The following is a 22127-nucleotide window of genomic DNA, read 5'->3' on the forward strand; positions in this document are numbered from 1 at the left end:
ATGGGCATAATAATGCCTATTATGTAAATTCCACTCATCTTTTAAGGGAAACTGTGCCAAAAGATTAGCCTCAGGGTTCCAGTGCTGGACCCAGTTTATCTATTCACATGTTATCCTCTCTCTCTGTATAAACTGTGCAGCAGCAGCAACACTGGTGATAAGCTTGACCACTAACAAGATGCCAGTATCAGACCAACCCGCAAAGCTGGACACTGTAAGCCCAATGATGGTTCTGTTATAACATAAACATCACACCAGTGTCTCAGAATGTCAATCAAATGCCGCCCCCCCCCCTTTCTGCCCTAAAAGCATTAACTCAATAGATTGGGAAGCAATAAAATAGACACACAATTTGTTAATTAAACCATTGATTTTCAACCTTTATAATTTCACGGACCCCCGTGTTTTTATCTCTGGCACAGGACACCAAACTACACTATGTCTACAATCCTCAGTGCTCATTTAACTCAGAGTACAAATGGAACCAAAAAGACACTGTAAGGTGCAGTTTGGCCCCCTGGTGGTCCCTGGCTGGGCCCCACACGTAGCTGAGTTGAGAACCGGTGAATTATGTCATTGTTCTCAAAGTGGGGTCAGGGGACCCCCAGGAGTCCTTGAGGGAGTTCCAGGGGGTCCCCAGCTAAAATGACAGATAGGAACCAAATGGACCCTTATGGGTCTGCTGTCTGCAATTCAGACAGTGTACAAATGGAACACAAGGTCCATTTGGTTTCATTTGTACACTCTCTGAGTTAAATTAACATCGATTTTACAATATAAATTGGGGTCTCAGAGAAATGCCATTAAATGGGGATGCATGTCAAACTAGGGGTCCTTGAAATTAAAATTGCTGGGAATCACTGCTAGAGCCGTAAAAGAAATCTTCACTTATAGTGGGTTCCCTGGCATATATTTTCAAATGGGGGTCCGCGGGCTAAATAATGAGTGTCACTTTGGGGGTCCTTCCTTGACATGAAAACGTTTGATGGAAGCACTGGATTATGTTGGTGTCGCTTCACATGAAATACCACGGAGCTCCACACGGGGTCGCCCACTCCCCACGTTGTAACAACGTGTGCTTCGTTTTCTGCAAGTCGTTGTCTTGAGTGCAGTTCAAAGTTCACCACAGTATTTCTCCTTCTCTCTGTGTTATTAAACATCCTGGATGACAGTCTAACCCTAACTGACGGTAGGTACGTGGAAATCATGATTATAATGTCTGTTTTTAACCTGGTTATAACCTCATAGATACAGTGGATTAGCTACAGTTTATAGGGTAACAGTAACACAGTACAAGGCAGTTAGCATTAGCCATGGCTAGTGTAATTAGCTGCATTTTGTGTATGTGTGTGTGGCAGAGGGTTAGCGACGAGCTAACATGCTAACTGTTCTAGCTGTGAGGATTTGTTTTGTTGTCATGGCTCCCTTGTGTTGTTAGGTTAGATCAGGGGGTCCTCAACCTTTTCAGGCCGCGACCCCCAAAATAATCACATCTGAACTGGGGACCCCCCACCCTGACGAGCACTAAGAGTTGAGGCATTACATTTTGTATGTCACGGTTCTATTGTGAAAATAGCAGATCTACATGCTCACATGTAGATCTGCTATTTTCACAATTTCTTCCTCTAATATTTGACAATTTGGCCAATGTTTAATTTGTAATTTTAGAGATATTAAAAAGTCCTTAAATTGTCACTTTAGAAATGTGAAGACACCCTCAATACACTCAGGCCCGGCGGCAGGACTCATGGCTGAGGGGGCCGGCCGTGAGTTTAAGGTTGTGGTCACTATGCAAATTACTGAAAACCAAGGCGAAGCACTAGGTTATGTTAGACCAGGGTCTCTAGACGCTGCCGTCTGTCTGCTAACAACACAATATGAGATGATTGAACCACTGTGAACTGGTGGGTTTGGGTTAGGGTACATTTGGTTGAAGAATCTGTTCAAAAACATCTAAAATAGCCGACCTACAAGCGTCGCTGTGGTCTATTCTCGCCTATGAGAAAGACAAACCAACAAAAAACAAAAATGAAATATAAGAAATCACGAAAGAAAGGAATGGAAAGACGAAGAGGAAATAGCAATGGTCGTCGCAACAACGCGTTTCAAATTGTGGGGGTGAGATATATTCTCCCCTTTCTCCCTGCGCTCCCCTGATTTGTATTGTTTCATTTCTGAAAGAGCTGCTATTCTCTATAAAATACTGAAGAAAATGTGGTATATTTTTGGAAACATTTTAACAACACAAATCTTGCACACACATTTTTAAGTGACGCACAGAAGAGTACAGAAAAACAAGCCCAAAGTGGGTCCCTGCCCGGGTCATACCAAACACTGTAAACATGGGACCCAATGCCTCCCTGCTTGGCACTCAGCATCAAGGGTAGTATTAAGCCCTTTGCACACAGGCGCGTTTAACCGCACGGATAAAACAGACAATATAATTTTTTGAAAAGAAAACAATGATTCTCTATGACCTCATGCACACCGGCTCCGAATTAGCCGTGCGACGAGTGGCTGCCGCCGTGCATTTTTTTCTCAATCGAAACCAGTTCGATTCGTGCGTCTTGTCGCATGCGGTAAAAAACTCATAACTCCTTTTATGACTCCTTTTTGGATCCGCAGCGCCGATTCCGCACAGCCTTGCACACCAAATCCAATGCGTTTTATTCATGCCGCAAACGAAAAAAACGCAACTGTCCTGTGTGCAAAGGGCTTTACTGTAGGTGCTACTAGGGTTGCAATGCCTCCCATAGGGATTCAATTCAATTGTAAATAGACGAAGCCCCCATGCTCCCACCCCCCTTGTTCTGCCTTTGTATTTGATGTTGTGCTTTTTCTGCTTTTGAAATTGATATTATCCTAGATAAAGTACTATGTTCCATCCGTCTGTCTTTCAATGTTATATGAGATACTTAAAGTGTGGTTCCTGTGGGAATAAGCCTTGGCTTTCTAGGATTGTATTGAGGGGTTAGAACAAAAATGCAGTCAAAGGCAGAGAACAAATTTCTTTCTAATAAGCAGACATGGCAACACTTATTTTGATGCAGTGTGTTCACAATCTCACAATCTCTGCACTGCCCCCCCCCCCCAGCCTGTGTACCGGCACGATGTCCACCATAGTCCACGACACCACGGAGGCGCTGTGCCTCTGTGCGGACCACAGCCTGTTCCTCAAGCCCATAGCCAAGATGACGGTGAGCGTGGCGCTGCCCCAGCTGAAGACGCCCGGCAAGAGCATCTCCAACTGGGAGGTGATGGAGAGGCTGAAGGCCATGGTGGCTCCGGAGCAGTTCTCCGCCCTGCGCATCTCCAAGAGCACCATGGACTTCATCCGCTTCGAGGGGGAGGTGGAGAACAAGGCGGTCGTCAAGGTCCTGCGGGAACGTCTGGACGGGAAGAGCATCAAGCTCAGTGGCTTCACTGACATTCTGAAGGTATGTTCTATCAGTAGCTTCACTGACATTCTGAAGGTATGTTCTATCATCAAGCTCAGAAGGTATGTCCTATCCTGAGGAGCATCTTAGTGGCTTCACTGACATTCTGAAGGTATGTCCTATCAGTAGCTTCACTGACATTCTGAAGGTATGTCCTATCAGTGGCTTCACTGACATACTGAAGGTATGTCCTATCCTGAGGATAATGTTTGGCAAAAACAATAGTGGATCTACAAGCTCACAGCGTGTGGTGTTGCGTCGCATTGTGAGCTTGTATGTCGGCTATTTCCGGCAAAGATGTTTAGTGTAGAGAGTGAAAACAGGAGTTGGGCCCAGGCCTGGTACCGTGGGAATACAGTCAAATGAGTACAGGGTTTAAATGGTTAAATGTCAGTGGGATGGAAGTCACAAGGCCTCGTTTCTCCTGGTCTTCATATTATATCTGCAATCCTTATTTTTATGAATGAATAAAATCACTTGATTAAGTTAATCAGTGTGTAGAGTATGTAAATACAATATAACTATTCTAACACAACTGATGTTGGTTGGAGGAGGTCTTCACGTAGCCAGGCTTACTCGTCTACCAAGAGAAAAGCCTGGTCAAGATATGAGGCAGAGACCGTTCTAGGAGGTGGGGCTGAATTTTCCCCCGGAGGTTGTCTTTTTTCACAGTGCGGTGTCCCTGCTAACGTGTTCCCTGCTGAAAGAAAGTGTAAAGGACCTTTTCTTTGACGATGGCTGGCCAGATTGCTGACATAGAAACATAGGTTTTTCCAAAAACCTTAGGATTCAAAAGACACTTATAGAATCGGGTCAAAATTCAAATGTTCACGATTTTTCAAAAAATATCAGATCTACAAGCTCGCAGCGCCGCGCTGTGAGCTTGTATATCTGCTATTTTTTCAATAGTTAAAGCATAAAATAATGATACACAATAATGTGTACCCGTTCTGAATGGGTTAATATCTCCCCTGCACAAGCGGGCTCCATAGACCAAGCATCACAGCTTGCCTCTCCCTGTGCTTTCAGGTGCGTGCCGTGGAGAACAAGGTGGACTTCCCTACGCGGCACGACTGGGACTCGTTCTTCCGTGACGCTAAGGACATGAACGAGTCTGTGCCGGGGGAGAGGCCTGACACCATCCACCTGGAGGGGCTGCCCTGCCGCTGGTTCAGCCTGAAGGAGAGCCTGCACCCAGACCGGCCCTCGGAGGAAACACTGGCCAAAGTCTTCCAGAGCTTTGGCAAGGTGGGGGGATGACTGCTGTACGCTGTTCATAGGGCTGTCACAATTATTACATAATCGTCTAATCGTGATTATTTGACATTATCCGCAATTATTTTGTCATAATCGTCATAATCGTGAATGTTGAAAAATGTCCGAAATAGTGGAAATAGCAGATCTACAAGATGCGACGCGTTGTGAGCTTGTAGATCGGCTATTTCCACTATCAATGTTCTTTTTTTAAGTAGTAAGTTGTCAAATATGTCAGTAATGTATTTGTATATTTAGGTTATGTGTCATATCTACCATATGCAACTTCAAAGCCTAAAAGCCAAACAGAAATGTAATTATCAACGACAAAAACACAATTAAATCGTTAATCGCCAATTATTTGAGTGACAATTAATCGTCATGTAAAATGTCATATCGTGACAGCCCCAGCTGTTACTTTAACTCTGAAGAGTGAACAAATGGTTCCATATGCGTCGTATTATTAACCTTTTTATTTTATTACTTTATTAGCCATTTTAAACAATAGCCTGAACTCAGCAACTGCCAAATTGTCCTTGCCTTTTAACGTGGGTCACGTGCACGCATCGCGCAGGATCTGTGCATGTAACATGTACCAGTGTTGTAGACCGGACCACAGCTTTCGAAAAAAGAAATATCCGTTGTTAGGCCGTATCTGGCACTGTTTACAGAAAAACTCATGTAAAACGCTGAGCTGTGCGCTATGGTCCTGCGAGGGCACGTTCGCGCACATACAGACGATATGTGCGCAGATCATATGCCAGGCGGGTAAAAGAATCAAACAGCTTCCAAATAAAAAAAACTTGTGAAAAAATACCATGTTATAGCCGTGCAGTTCCTTCCTTTGTTTACAATGGAAACCTACGGAGCTATGGCGTGGCCTCAGACCGGATATGGAAACCTAGATCCGGTCAAAACAGGAGATACGGCCGGATACAGTTAGGAGGCGGGCCTAAAGAGTCCAAAACGGCTATAATCTGCGATCATACTTTTAATCGTTTCATAATGATTAAAGCTATACTGTGTAAGATGCTCAACTAGTGGTCACTAGCCCTATAGCAAACCGCGGTCGCGTCCGCGTCTTTCGGCCGTTTTCCGTACCTTCACACCCCCGCGTCTGCCTCCACGTCGCCGAGAGCTATCTTTAGAGGGGTCCCTGGTTCCTGTGCGTTCAGGCATTCCGGAGAAACGGACTACTTCACCCTGCCTGGTAGGCGAGATTACCTTTTGAGTATAGAGACACACGGGCGACTACAAATATGGCGACCCCACTTCAAGATGCGCTGTGATTGGCCGGCAGTGTATAACCCTCGCTGTGATTGGCCGGTAGTGTGATGACGCAATTTTTCCGCGAAAACCGGTCCCCGGTAGGGATCATAGAAAACATATAAAGAGAAGGCTTTAGAAGCTGAACATAACGGAGTGGGGGTTCTAAAACTTTAGCGATTTTACTAAACAATTTTAAGATTTGTTTTATAAAAAAAGTTACATGGTACAACTTTAAAGGTAATTCAATTTCCGGGATCTACAGGCATGGCAGCGCGGTACAGCGGGAAATCTCTGGTTTCGACGGGGATAGCAGGAAATGAGCAATATTACACGAGAGGGTGTGCATTACCAGGATTATTGGCATGCCAGCCTCGCTGTAGGAACGAGCCAATAAACAATAGAGAAATATTCTCTGAAATGTCTAGGATTATAGGCAGTGTTGCAGTAGTCTTGGGAGGATTATAGGCAGTGTTGCAGTAGTCTTGGGAGGATTATAGGCAGTGTTGCAGTAGTCTTGGGTCGCGCGCCCCCGGCGACCCATATCTTTTCTGAGCCGGGGTCTCGCACCCCCAAGTTCACACCTCGACAACTGTTTTAACAAAGAAACAAGCCTATATGCATATCAATAGACCTGTATAGTAGGCGTTGAGCTATGTTCGCAGGACGTCTATAGATGAGCGACCCCCCAAAAACATTGAATCACCTTGCACCACTGATTATAGGACCACTAGTCTCGCGTAGCCAGACAACTATTCCACAATCTCTGAATGCTATATAGAGTCTGGAACGGCAGCTCCCGAACGGCGAGTATGGGAATTAGCCACTGCTGCACGGAACTGTGGTCCCATTGGTAGTCCCATTGGAAACATAACAGAAGCACAGACAGTCATTCGAGCGGCCTATTCTTGTAATGGGTGTATAGTTCAAGAAAACATATGAAAACATCATGGAAGTAACACCAATAACACCAGAGAAAGACGAAATAACGCCCCTAAAAATATTGAAAGGAGACATAACGCTTCCAGTAGGACATGTTATTGCTACTGCACCAAGCGAGCGGTTGCGTCACATCCGCTTTATCTCGCACTCATCGTTTCTATTTCCGTGCCCCAGACTGTTGACGGGAGCAGTTGCAAATCGCGGAGGAAACAGTCTGGCCACGCGAGACTATAGGACCACCAGTCTCCTGTCTTGTTTGTGTTGCTCAGTGAGCCAATCAGAATGCCTGCTGTGTTGTAGGTGCGGAACGTGGACATCCCCATGCTGGACCCTTACCGCGAGGAGATGCTGGACAAGAACTTCAACACGTTCAGCTTCGGGGGCCACCTGAACTTTGAGGCCTACGTCCAATACCAGGAATACCAAGGCTTCATCAAGGCCATGGACACGCTGCGCGGCATGAAGCTGATGCTGAAAGGAGAAGACGGCAAGGCCGTCGCCTGCAACATCAAGGTAGGACCGCAACCATGCATTATATTCTATGGATGACTTTAACATCAAGGTAGGACCGCAACCATGCATTATATTCTATGGATGACTTTAACATCAAGGTAGGACCGCAACCATGCATTATATTCTATGGATGACTTTAACATCAAGGTAGGGCTGCAACCATGCATTATATTCTATGGATGACTTTAACATCAAGGTAGGGCCGCAACCATGCATTATATTCTATGGATGACTTAACCCTTGTAGGGTCTTCGGGTCACTTTGACCCGGTTTTCAATTTTCAACATCAAGAAAAAGTATGTTAAAATATGTTTTTTTCCATGAAACTTCTTCTGCTTGGCTTATTTACTGTACTAAACATGTGATATGAAAATGGTACATGTCATGCATTTGCAACACCCCCCTGTATCAACATATAACACCCAGGGTCTTCGGGTCACTTTGACCCGGCCATTGAAAGTGTATGCTAAATGGCTAATATTTAGACCATTTCTTTCTGAAAAAACATTGGACATATGGATTTTGGAGTACATAATTTGCTCACCATTACAAACTACATTGATAACAATTCAATCAATATTATCTCCGCCAGGCCGGGATGGCCAAAAGTGAGGGATTATGTTTTCGTTGCTTCTGTCTGTGAACAGCTAATCGCAGTCACCGCTGGACCAGTCAGCGTGAAACTTTACATGTACTCCCCCGGGAGGCCTAGAAAGATATTCAACCCAAAATCGTCCTGTTATAGCGCCACCATGAGGCAGAATTGAGCAAAACAAGTTTTGGAGGATATTTACAATACCGATTTTCTCTTGTCATTTGATCAATGTCATGACCTACAGTATGTGTCACATTTTCTATTCAGATTGGCCACGATTCCAAAGATGCTCACGATTTTTGCGGGAGTGGCACATTTTGCTACCAAATGGGAACTTCATCCCTATGCCACTTAACAAATTCCAAGTTCCACAGCATTCCGACGTGATTTGTAGCATTTATTTTATTTTATTTTGAGTAGCCAATGGACGAGTACCGGCTCCGCCCCCTCCAAAAGCTGCCTCCGCCACTATCACAGCGCGCCGCTATTGGCTTCATTCACTTCAATGGGAAATACGGCGGATTGTACACACATTTTACACATTAAATACTAATTCAGTGTTGGACCCAGAGCTTCGAAATCTCTTCCTGGCATGCGTTGGAGGAAGGTGTAGTAGCCTACACGGCTAATGGAACAAAACTATGGAACAAAACCGCAGAGGAATATTTGGGGGAAAAAAGGGAGGAAGCCCCTGTCTGTTGGACCACAGATCGCCGTTTTTTATATAAAAAAGCCGATTTAAATATGAATACACTGTGTTGGCTAAAAGGCCATTGACCATGACTACAACACCTTATTTGTTATGTAAAATAGCTGCTGATAAAGTAGCCTAATGATGAATGAACAACGCGAAGTGTATTTTTTCTGACATGCAACAGGATGCGTGCAGGTGCGTCACAAGAGGGGGGAGAGGGACTGAGTTACTAAGGCCCAAGGTGGAAGGGCCTTAATTATTTTATACGTTAGCTATTGAAAAATAGCAGATTATATAAACTCGAGAGTGCCGCGCTGCAAGCTTGTATATCTGCTATTTTTGAAATCCCCAGATGAAGAACATTCATGTGGGCCCGCAGTGAATCCTTGTACCCAGGGCCCAGAATTTGGTGCGACGACACCCTTGACTGTATTTGCGACTCGCTGCGGCTAAAACTTTTCGGAATCGAGACGTTTTAACGCCAGAGATATCATTTATAAGCAATCGACATGATAAGAAACATGTAGGCCTAGCCTACATTTGATGCAGTTTATTCTGGTTGTTGTGAAATAAGAGAAATAGACAGAGTAGGATACTGCCTACCTCATTCGTCGCTATAGGCTGTTTAAACACCATCATCACAGATCAAATAAATACATTAACACGCCGCGTCAAATTCACTGGTAGGTATATTTATTATATTTATTTGTTGTCTTTCTTACCTTATGTACACAACTGTCCAGTCCAGTCAGTGATAAGTTGCTTTATATCAGATGAAGTAGCCTATTCCTTGGTGCTTCTTCATATAAACACATAGAATGTTTGTGTTGGTATAAATGAGTAGCCTACACATATTTTCTCAGTTCATATGACTTGATGAAAGTAACTCATATTCCGCCCAGGTCAATAACACTAATCATTATAATGGCATGAATCGATCTAAACAAATAAAGTCTGTGCTGATAATGATGATGGTAGTATGCTTATGGTTTATGTTAGGCAGGCCACTTAATAGATATAGACCTATAGATAGAGAGATATCTTTATTATCCCAAGGGGGATAATCAGTAGCTATTTAACATAACAAATAAGGTGTTGATGTTATAGTCATGAGCCATTTAGCCAATACAGTGTATTCATATTTAAATCTTTCCGAGTCAGTGTAAAACGGCTCTGAATCCAGCAGAGAACTTCTGTATTCTCTGCTGCTTTGTTTTAATAGGCCTACATATTTTTCTAATTTCATGCCAGGTCTTGTTGACGGATTTGGAAGAGATTTCGAGGCTCTGGGTCCAAAACGCGACATGCAGTGTGTCTGTGTGTGACATTCTCCTCCATCGTGCTGACAGTGTTGTTGAATGACTGAGTGAGGAATGTCGGACTTCAAAGCAGTAACGTGGAGGGAAAGGTGGGGGCGGAGCTCCCGGTACTCGTCCATTATAGTTTACCCTCTTTTTCTCCCCAATCCAGTCCTTATGCCAATTGATTCCTCACCTATGTTGTCACTGCTGTTGTATCCTACCGAATCACCTGACAGTGAGGAGCCCCCACTCCCTCCCAAAACCAGCTGCCGCCCAGCCTGGCTGTAGGAATACATGTAGTGACAATTATCACCCTCTCCGCCCAGCTTCCCTTCCCTCGAACAACAATTGTGTTTGCATAGATGCCCCACGATTGATTCAAATCCACAACCTCTGTGGTGGTGGCAGAGACACTGTGCCACCCAAGCACCTGTAACACTTTGAGCAAATCCGAATGGGAAAATAAATATTTGACATATAGTTCTTGATCAAATGACAATAGGGATAATATGTACCAATTGGTGTGAGGTTTGGACAAAGTCTATATGGTAATACCAACAAGATATTTTACAAAGATCATTCTCATGGTAGTGCTATAAAAGACAGATGGGAAAGATTTCTAGTGGAGTTTCTTTCGAGGCCTCCTGGGCGTATGTGTGCCAAGTTTGATGCTGAAGTGGTGCCTGAGATTAGCTGTTCACACAACGGCCTAATGGTGGCGCTATAAGAGGCCAATGTGAAGAATTTGGGGAGGAGGTTCTTCCTAGGCTTCCCGGGAGTATGTGTGTGTAGTTTCACACTAATTGGTCCAACTTGCCTGAGATTAGCTGTCCACAGACAGAGGAGTGAAAACATAATCCCTCACCTTTGGCCATCCCGACCTGGCGGGGATAATACAACATATTGATTGAATTGTTAGTAAAGTAGTTAGTAATGACAATCAAATTGTGTTTAATATGATTTTTGGGGATTTCTAACTACTTTAGAATGGTTTAATATGAGCCGGGTCAAAGTGACCCGAAGGCCCTGGGTGTGACTAAAACACGAGGATCCTACGAGGGTTCATCAAGGTAGGACTGCAACCATGCATTATATTCTATGGATGACTTTAACATCAAGGTAGGGCCGCAACCATGCATTATATTCTATGGATGACTTTAACATCAAGGTAGGACCGCAACCATGCATTATATTCTATGGATGACTTAAACATCAAGGTAGGACTGCAACCATGCATTATATTCTATGGATGACTTTAACATCAAGGTAGGACCGCAACCATGCATTATATTCTATGGATGACTTTAACATCAAGGTAGGACCGCAACCATGCATTATATTCTATGGATGACTTTAACATCAAGGTAGGGCCGCAACCATGCATTATATTCTATGGATGACTTTAACATCAAGGTAGGACCGCAAGCATGCATTATATTCTATGATGACTTTAACATCAAGGTAGGACCGCAACCATGCATTATATTCTATGGATGACTTTAACATCAAGGTAGGGCTGCAACCATGCATTATATTCTATGGATGACTTTAACATCAAGGTAGGGCTGCAACCATGCATTATATTCTATGGATGACTTTAACATCAAGGTAGGGCCGCAACCATGCATTATATTCTATGGATGACTTTAACATCAAGGTAGGGCCGCAACCATGCATTATATTCTATGGATGACTTTAACATCAAGGTAGGGCCGCAAACATGCATTATATTCTATGGATGACTTCTTGATTTACTGAACAATTTAGTGCTGCAACGTAATGCGAGCTTGTATAGCGGCTATTTCTTTTGCCAAACCGATCAGGTGTAGAGGGTGAAACCGATCAGGTGTAGAGGGTGAAACCGATCAGGTGTAGAGGGTGAAGTAAAGATGCTGGGGGACCCCTGTCAGCGACGTATATGCAGAAACGATACATAAGCATCCCAAGCACCACCAACAGGATGCTCAACAGTTTTTTTCCCCCACGGTTGTGAGACTGCTTAAAGGGGAAGACCACCCATTTTCAATATTGAAATATGTCATTAATATAACTTAGAAGAGTTGTGTGGAAACAGAAAAAAAGTTCCCCCCCCTTCTGTGTTGCCTAGAACTGGAGGATTGATTTTGGGGTTTGTATTGTAAAGTACAATGTGTGATGTCATCAAGTTGTAATTTACAATACAAACCCCAAAATCAATCCTCCAGTTCTAGGCAACACAGAAGAGGGGAACTTTTTTTCTATTTCCACACAACTCCTCTAAGGTATATTAATGACATAGTTCATTATTGAAAATGGGCGGTCTTCCCCTTTAACAAGCAGTAGTGTAGGACTGCTGGTCACATTGGACTTGAGTAGTGTATATTTATTGATTATTGTATATTTTATTCTTTTATGGTTGATAGGCTTAGTTAAAGGAGCTATAGTCAACTTTTTCATGGTAGGGCCGACACTTTGTTTACATCCTAGTCTATAGACTAGGATGTAAACAAAGTGTCGGTCTGACAATGGCCAAAATGATTATTTTATCATTATTTTACGCTTTTTGTGGTCATTTTTGAATAGAAACACATATATGAAGCTTATTGTTTTATAAAATATTTTCGAAACATTATTTTTATTTAGCATCCGTTTTTCAAGAAAAAGTTGACTATAGCTCCTTTAAGGTTTTGGGAGGTTTTGCACTGTTTTCACTTTTAACTGCTGCTGTTGTTTTAAGCTGCACCACAATGTTTTTCACCCACTCACTGTTTTACCTGCAATTCATGTGATGTGACAATAAAGCTCTATTCTATTCTATTCATATAGCGTTTAAAGGAGTAGTTCGCCCCCCAAATACTTTTTCTAATGTAATTACAAAAATACATTTTGTAATGTAGCCAACCAGGGACCAGACAACCACCTCTACCTCATAAGCTGCTTCTGCTGCAAAGCTGTTGTAACTGATTATTATTTAATCAAAATACCAGTTGACAACTAGATGGATTTCTCTCACATTTCTAGGATCGCAACAAATTAAGCATGAAAACATGAAAAAACAACAACACAAAGGAAATAAGCTCTCTAGCTTTATTGCGTCACATCCCTTTGACAAATGTACTATGTTTATGCATTTTGTCAATACACGTGAGTAACATGTCAAACACAATATTGGCTGATTGATTCATGGTCGTGCAACACTAGCGCTGTCAGAATAAGGCATAGCCAGTAAATAAAAGGAATCATGGAGAAAGCAGGGAGTGCATCAGTAATATTCGTTTTATTCTACAACCTGACGTGACAAAGTCCTGCAATGCGAGCGAGGCCCAGTGTGAGAGCTTTGCGCTCCTCTCAGCGTGTGATACGATAGTTGTGGCTTAATGAGATTGTCTTGCTCAGCAACACAGCAGCTTTAAGGCCTTTTAGTGAAATGAGAATCAGGCCTTAATCCTCAGACCCAAGCCTCATTGTGAAGTGTAAAACGAAGCGTGGGGAGACAGAACGAGAGAACACTCCCACTTAAAAGGGAGGAGGAAAAAATTACGAAAAACTGGAGAAAATGGCCATGGTTGTTTTATTGTATAGAGGGTATGCGCTTGCATAAAGTGTATGGCATATCGAGTGGCAAATCGAGTGGCAAAGTGAGTTCAATGTCGTTTAACGTTGTTTAATGCAATCAGGTAGGACTTTTCTGTTTAAATGTGGGCTGTCAAGGCTAGAAAGTAGTTTTTTGCCACTCAGTAGGCGTTCCCGCATAACTTCCGGGTATGATGATGATGTCACGCGCATACCCTCTATTGCAAGAAGAGAATGGGCATCCCATAATAATCTCTCCCTCAGGACATGCACGATGTTGCATGGCCTACATTGCAGGCTTGATGTGCTGGTACATTATGGCCCACATTCAACCAAGCCAGGTGTAATGCGTGGGTAGATTTAGTTGAGATCGTGTTTGCCCTTTGCCTCCTGTGAACTTTGTTTATTTTCTTTTCATTTCGTTCATATATTTTCCATGTCTGACGAGTCCGGGAAATGTATGGATTCACTGTCTATTTTTTTTTTTTTTTTTTTTTTGCAATTTACTCGATGTAAAAAAAAACAACCTAAAAACGACTTAGTGTACAGTATTTATTAGATGAGGTCCATCAATCTTCAGAGCTACCTTGGCCGTGTTGGACAAATGTTGTCTCTGTTGACACAGAGGATTGTACTATGTTGATGGGGTAATGGGGTCTGGTGATTTCAAAGAATGGTATTAGAGATGGACCAATTGCAAAATTCTTGGCCGATACCAATCCACTGGTTTTGAACTGCCAAAACCGTTTTGTTTTTTTTTGTTTTTTTTAAGAAAATAGGGTTTCTCCAATACCCTTTTTTTTCAGGCCAAATAGGCCTACAAGACATACTTCAATTTGAGTACCAATAAGCTAGAAGAACACTAATGCCAAATCAATCACAATAGTACAATATCCAAAATCACAGACAATATCCAGTCTAATATGACCGTCTGGACTAGGCAGGAGGAAAGCAGGTGACGCATGCTTTTTTTCCCCCCTTCTTTTTGGAGTCGACATTGACACAGGATTATGGAATATATCCTTACATTGCAAAGGTAATCAGCACCATCTGTATTCTGTAGGCTGCCACTAAGTAGACTGGCTGCTACTTGCTAATGTTTACTTTAGTCACAGGACCAGAGCATCATGCTGTGCAGTGCCATAGACACAATTGGCATAAAACCGGTATTTACTGTATGTCAGTCACCGATTCAGCCGGTTTGATATCATACCTGCCGATGTTTTTGATATTGGCCGATTCCGATGTCCATCCCTAAATGGTATTGAGTGGTGGTCTGCGGCCTCCTGCACATCAAAATGTGGGTCCTTGAAATTAAAAAGGTTGAGAATTGTCACCAAATTGAAACGTCACTACTGTGTGTGTGTGTGTGTGTGTGTGTGTGTGTGTGTGTATGTGTGTGTGTGTGTGTGTGTGTGTGTGTGTGTGTGTGTGTGTGTGTGTGTGTGTGTGTGTCAGGTGGCCTTTGACACCAGTAAGCACCTCAGTGAGGTGGCGATGAAGAGGAGGCAGCAGGAGAGGATGAAGCTGCAGGAGCTGGAGAGACAGAGAGAGGAGCAGAAGAGACGCGAGAAGGAGGAGGAGGAGAGACGCAAGGAGGAGGAGAGGTACGCAAAGACCCTCCTCCACTACTAGGTCAGGGGGTCCCCAGAGGGGGTCCCCACATCTTTAGCTAAGATCTCTCACTCAACAGACCAACATACAGTAAAGGTTTATACAGGGTATCTGCACATTTCTAATATGACAATTTAAAGGGGAAGACCACCCATTTTCAATATTGAACTATGTCATTAATATACCTTAGAGGAGTTGTGTGGAAATAGAAAAAAAGTTCCCCCCCTTCTGTGTTGCCTAGAACTGAAGGATTGATTTTGGGGTTTGTATTGTAAAGTACAACTTGATGACATCACACCGTTGTACTTTACAATACAAACCCCAAAATCAGTCCTCCAGGGGTTTTAAACTGAGAACACACTAGTAGGAGCTCTGGGGTTTTTAAGAACACACTAGTAGGAGCTCTGGGGTTTTAAACTGAGAACACACTAGTAGGAGCTCTGGGGTTTTAAACTGAGAACACACTAGTAGGAGCTATGGGGGTTTTAAACTGAGAACACACTAGTAGGAGCTAAGGGGGTTTTAAACTGAGAACACACTAGTAGGAGCGCTGAAGGTTTTAAACTGAGAACACACTAGTAGGAGCTCTGGGGGTTTTAAGACTGAGTACACACTAGTAGGAGCTCTGGGGGTTTTAAACTGAGAACACACTAGTAGGAGCTCTGGGGGTTTTAAACTGAGAACACACTAGTAGGAGCTCTGGGGGTTTTAAGAACACACTAGTAGGAGCTCTGGGGGTTTTAAACTGAGAACACACTAGTAGGAGCTCTGGGGGTTTTAAGAACACACTAGTAGGAGCTCTGGGGGTTTTAAGAACACACTAGTAGGAGCTCTGGGGGTTTTAACCAAGCAGACTTTGTCCACCTTCTCAGGAGGCAAAAGGAGCAGGAGGAGGAGGAGAAGGAGAGGAGGCGCGAGGAGCGTCTGCGTAAGAAGGAGCAGAAGCAGCGTCAGCGCGAGGAGAGGAGGAACCTGAAGAGGCTGAAGAAGCAGCAGGAGGAGGACCAGAGGAGGCTGCAGATGAAGATCGCTACGGAGGAGCGACGGCTGCTGCTGGCCCAGCGGAACCTGGAGTCCATCAGGCTGATCGCTGAGCTGCTGGCCAGAGCCAAGGTAACCTGGAGTCTATTAGGCTCATCACTGAGCTGCTGGCCAGAGCCAAGGTAACCTGGAGTCTATTAGGCTCATCGCTGAGCTGCTGGCCAGAGCCAAGGTAACCTGGAGTCTATTAGGCTCATCACTGAGCTGCTGGCCAGAGCCAAGGTAACCTGGAGTCTATTAGGCTCATCGCTGAGCTGCTGGCCAGAGCCAAGGTAACCTGGAGTCTATTAGGCTCATCACTGAGCTGCTGGCCAGAGCCAAGGTGGGGGGTGTTCATTATTGAATGATTTAACCAGTGAGAAATAGCAGATCTACAAGCTCGCAGTGCGCGCTGCGAGCTTGTGGATCTATGGGGGTCTGCATACCAAACTTGGGGTCCGTTTGATTGTTTTGACCTGGGCAGGGTCTGAAGCAGCAGCAGCAGGAGAAGGAGCGGGTGGAGCGCGAGGAGCGTGAGCGCCAGGAGCAGGCCCGCCACCAGGAGGAGCTGGTGCGCCTGCAGCAGCTGGAGGCCTGCCGGCGGCGCCAGGAGGAGGAGCTGCGGCGCGTGGAGGCGGAGAAGGAGCGCGCCCTGGAGCTGCAGCGCAAGGAGAGGGAACTCCGCCAGAAGCTGCTGGGCAACCTCATCCTGAAGAAGACCCGCAGAGAGGGAGGAGCCACTCAGGAGGAGGAGGTAGGCCAAGTCTCCAGCTTCAGGATACTGATTTACTACCAGACTGTGGCCTTTTATGAGTTCAGTAGTTTACAATCTAGGCATTTAGCAGACGCTCTTAATTCAGAGCGACTGTGGTTCTCAAAACTTTTATAACTAAACATCATAACATAACTACGGCCATACTCTACCCTGATTGGTCGAGGACTGGCTGGCCACCTCTGAAAACCGATTCTAGCTATGCTCGCAACACGGGCCATTTCTGTCTCACATTGCGCACATTTATCATTATATGAATAAAAATCATCTGAGCATGTTTAGTTTGTTGCTTAGCAGAAATGACATTTTAAAATATATTTTCTTGAACGGTAATGCCAGCTTCAGGAGGTGTAGTTCCAGACTCTATATAACATTCAGGAGGTGTAGTTCCAGACTCTATATAACATTCAGGAGGTGTAGTTCCAGACTCTATATAACATTCAGGATGTGTAGTTCCAGACTATATAACATTCAGAGATCGTGGAATAGTTGTCTGGCTACACAAGACTATTGTAACATCATCTACTGTTCCCTATTATTCAGATGATCCCAATTAGGGATGGGACGATATGCGATATTATCGTTTATCGTGATTAAAAACGTAATATCGTCCTCCGTCATGCACCACTGGGATCAATTCACCTTTTATTTGCCGAGGTGCATATCCGGTACCATTTAAACCCTCTATTGGTAAAAGGTACTTATAATATACGTACTTGATACACTTTTTCACTCTACCAAATCTCTTTGCCAAAGAATAGCCGTAGAGGACACTAATAGTGGATCGTTGATTTGTTTTAATGTTTTTTTATGTAAAGGTTATTTGTAATATCTGCCCTCTGCAACTTGAGTTTACAGAAATGTATTCATCAACGACATTCGAACTTAATTAAATCGTCACAATTATTTGATAGACAATCGTTAAATAAAATGTCATAATCGTGACAGCCATACTGGCCCCATTATTACATCATCGACTGATCCCATTTATTTGAGTTTAATCTTTCATCTGTATAAAAAAGATGGAAGAGATTAACATAAATGTCAGATTTCCATATTTAATTGTTTTTGTCCATGCTATTTTGAAAAGAGTATATGGCCTGTTACATTATTGTAGTAGTTTGAATGAATGAATGAATGAATTTTATTTATATAGCGCTTTTCCAAACATAGTTACAAAGTGCTTTACAGACATATTAAAACAAGAGCAAACATTAGTAAACTAAGACAAATCAGAATGAAATAAAAGAGAAATTAAAACCCATATTTAAAACATTTGAGACACCATACACTTAGGAAAAACACTTAACATAGAGATGAGTTTTTAAAAGCGATTTAAAAGAGTGCACCGACTCTGCTAGCCTAAGGTCTAAGGGCAAGGCGTTCCATAGCAGAGGTGCCCGGGCCGCAAAAGCCCGGCCCCCCCGGGTGACACAGGAGGTGGTGAGAGGTTTGAGGAGGGACTTATCCGAGGATCTGAGGGCACGTTCGGGTTTGTATGGTTCCAGCATGTCTGTAATGTACGTGGGGGCCAGTCCACGTAGGGCCTTAAAAGTGATCAATAAAATCTTAAAATCTATTCTATACCTCACCGGCAGCCAGTGAAGAGCAGCTAGGACAGGGGTAATATGGTTGCGTTTTTTTGTATTGGTGAGTAGCCGTGCGGCAGAGTTCTGTATGATCTGAAGACGGGATAGGGTTTTTTTATTGATACCTGAGTATAGGGAGTTACAATAATCCAATCGAGATGAAATGAAAGCGTGGATGACTGTTTCAAGTTCTGAATATGACAAAAATGATTTTATTTTAGCAATGTTCCTGAGTTGATAGTGGCAAGACTGGACAGTTTTTGTGACTTGGGTGTTGAAAGAGAGGTTAGGGTCAAAGATTACTCCCAGGTTACGGGCTGTGTGTGTGACGTTTGAAGCTAAGGTGCCGAGTTCTGAGAGAAAGAAGTGAGTGGGGTCTGGGGGGCCGAATATGATTATTTCTGACTTTGTTTCGTTAAGCTGTAGAAAGTTCTGAGACATCCATTGCTTGATGTCCGAGAGACAAGCAAGAAGGCGTGTTATGTTACCTGTAACACCGGGTCTTAGGGGGATGTATAGCTGCGTATCATCCGCATAGCTGTGAAACTGAATTCCATGATTTCTGACTATGTTGCCAATAGGCAACATGTAAATACTAAATAGTAGGGGGCCTAAAATTGAGCCTTGCGGGACTCCACATTTGAAAGGAGCCTGTGATGAGGAGGCCTCCCCAGTTTGATTATTGGTACTTCTATTCGTGTGACAATGAATGGGCCACTAAAACCGGTTCTCAAAGAGGATTTCAGGGACTTTTTAGGAGGTCTAAATTTAGGGGTTCTAAATTGACCCATACGAGTACAATTTGGTTCCATGTGTACACTGCCAGAGTTTAAGGACAACAAACAAGAGTTCATATTTTAGATTGTAATTAGAGAAAAGAATGAGTGTTAAAATGTTTTCATTTACTGCATTACATTTTTTTGTATTTTGATTTCAGTGGGTGGGGGCATGCGTACAAGTGGCTAAATATGTCTTTTTAGACACAAAAAACAGCAATTTCTTTGTTACACCAGCCGCCATAAGTCATATCTGCCCATGAAAGATTGCAGTGCATCTTGGGAATGGGCTGATTGTGTCTAAACATACATATTTAGCCACTTGCATGCATGCATGCATACACCCACCCAATCTTGGGGCATGCATGCAAATCAAAATCGTTAAAATCACTAAAACAATAGAAGTAAATGAAAACATTTTAACACTCATCTTTTCTCTTAATGACTTTCTAAAATATGAACCCTTGTTGTAAAAAAAACAAAGTTGTCCTTTAAGGGGAGACCTTGAAATGTGAGTGTTTAAGGATGACTGTGTTTGTTGGGTTCAGGCGTCGTCGGGCCTGGGGGGTGAGGTGGGCCTGGGGGGTGAGGTCCTCCTGGGTCTGCTCCTGGCCCCGGTGGTGAGCAGAACCAAGGAGGAGGAGGAGGGGGGGGCCGCGGCTGGCGGGCAGCCGCCCAGCTCCACCCAGCGCTCCAAGCTGTCCCAGAGGAAGAAGAAAGTGTCCTCCTCTTCCTCGGCAGCCAGGGAGGAGAGGAGGGGAGGAGGAGAGGAGCGGAGGAGGAGGGACAGGGAGGTAGGGCTGCAACGCTTCATTTAACAAACTGATTTACATGATTTTAATAAACGTAGTCAATTTGACTTCTTTCTTTTGATTTTTAAACAAAGAGCGAAAATAGCCAATCTACATCAAGCTCAACACAATGGGTGTGGGCTTGTAGTTCGGCTATTTTTGTACGAAACGGTTTCACAATGAAGTATTAAATCGCTGGTTCAGACTTTTTTGTTGTTGCTTCGAATCGCATATAAAACAATTGACCCCCCCCCCCCCCCCCCCCCCACGCCCAAAAAAAAGTGCTTCTCAATTATTGGATTAATCCAAAGAATCAATGGATAGACTAATCAATCGATAGACTAATGGCTACAACATGTATTTCTACCCTACAAGGAGGAGAGGAGGGGGGGCCGGGAGCGAGCGAGGGAGAGGCGGTCCTGCAGTCAGGAGAGGAGGAGGAGGAGCAGGAGGCGGGACTCCCACAGCAGGAGGCGGAGCCACAGCCGCCACCGCAGCCGCCACGGAGGCGGGAGCGGCAGCAGAAGGCGGAGTCGCAGCCGCCGCCGCCGCAGCAGCCGCAGCACGAGCTCCAGCCGCGATAGGAGCAGGAGCAGCAGGGGGCGGAGCTACAGCCGGGGGAGGAGTCACAGGCGCAGCAGCAGCAGCTCCACTAGCAGCTCTAAGAGCAGGAGGAGGAGCAACAGGAGGAGCAGGCAGCACAGCTACAGCAGGGACAGGAGACGGCGATAATCTGTTGTGTTCATTGGCTGGAGAGATGAGGGGGCGGGGACAGGAGACCACGATAATCTGTTGTGTTCATTGGCTGGAGAGATGAGGGGGCGGGGACAGGAGACCACGATAATCTGTTGTGTTCATTGGCTGGAGAGATGAGGGGGCGGGGACAGGAGACCACGATAATCTGTTGTGTTCATTGGCTGGAGAGATGAGGGGGCGGGGACAGGAGACCACGATAATCTGTTGTGTTCATTGGCTGGAGAGATGAGGGGGCGGGGACAGGAGACGGCGATAATCTGTTGTGTTCATTGGCTGGAGAGATGAGGGGGCGGGTCTAGCTTTGAACCAGAAAGCCTGTCCAATTGGAAGACCACTGTGGTCTGAGGTACAGCTGCGCTGCATACATTTGCTTACACAACAAATAGAGTCGAATTTGGACATTTGGTAGTTTCATTTCATCGAGAGCAACCACCTCTGCATAGTGGAGAAGGACATGCAGACAGACAGACACACACAGACGGACGGGTGGACAAAGGAGTGCAGAAAGAAGGTGCTTTCACACTTAGTCCAGGGTTTAGTCCTGGTCCTGGACTAGTCCAGGGTTTAGTCCTGGTCCTGGACTAAGTGCAGGGTTTAGTCCTGGTCCTGGACTAGTCCAGGGTTTAGTCCTGGTCCTGGACTAAGTGCAGGGTTTAGTCCTGGTCCTGGACTAGTCCAGGGTTTAGTCCTGGTCCTGGACTAAGTGCAGGGTTTAGTCCTGGTCCTGGACTAGTCCAGGGTTTAGTCCTGGTCCTGGACTAAGTGCAGGGTTTAGTCCTGGTCCTGGACTAGTCCAGGGTTTAGTCCTGGTCCTGGACTAAGTGCAGGGTTTAGTCCTGGTCCTGGACTAGTCCAGGGTTTAGTCCTGGTCCTGGACTAAGTGAGATCAATGTTCTCCATGCCTAAAAGATGGATGTCCACAGGTCACACTAGTACCATCTGACCTATTCTGAAGAGTTCATCATTTCTATCATGAATATCCATCATGTGTGTATTTCATATCCCATTGACTGTAAAGCAAAGTACTCAAGTTTGAGAGAAGATATTTGTGTTTGTTTTATTTGTAACTGAAGCAGGATTGGCTTACATGGCTGGTGTGAACAGGGCTGTTTAACCACTTGAACCCCAGCATCCCTATTCTGGGGGGGGGGGGGGGGGGGAATTAGCCTGATATTGCAGATCCACAAGCTCACAAAGCGGCACTATGCAAGCTTGTAGATCAGCTATTTTCAGAGTCCGTTTTACTAAGTATAGA

The 22127-nt window shown here is 44.4% G+C and overlaps 1 protein-coding gene across 1 annotated transcript; it reads left to right on the plus strand.

The window, feature by feature from the left end:
- Positions 1–1114: 1114 nt before the first annotated feature.
- akap17a (A kinase (PRKA) anchor protein 17A) lies at positions 1115–20848 on the plus strand (the record flags this gene model as incomplete). Its single annotated transcript, XM_080753502.1, has 9 exons — positions 1115–1189; positions 3095–3437; positions 4467–4685; positions 7200–7412; positions 15013–15161; positions 16041–16281; positions 16673–16942; positions 19874–20044; positions 20492–20848. Exons 2-9 carry the CDS (start codon positions 3111–3113, stop codon positions 20846–20848), a joined length of 1947 nt encoding a protein of 648 aa, XP_080609628.1. The 5' UTR covers positions 1115–1189; positions 3095–3110.
- Between the last annotated feature and the right edge of the window lie 1279 nt (positions 20849–22127).

Source organism: Nannobrachium achirus (assembly GCF_963921795.1).
Source record: "Nannobrachium achirus genome assembly, chromosome: 22".
Lineage (NCBI taxonomy): Eukaryota > Metazoa > Chordata > Actinopteri > Myctophiformes > Myctophidae > Nannobrachium > Nannobrachium achirus.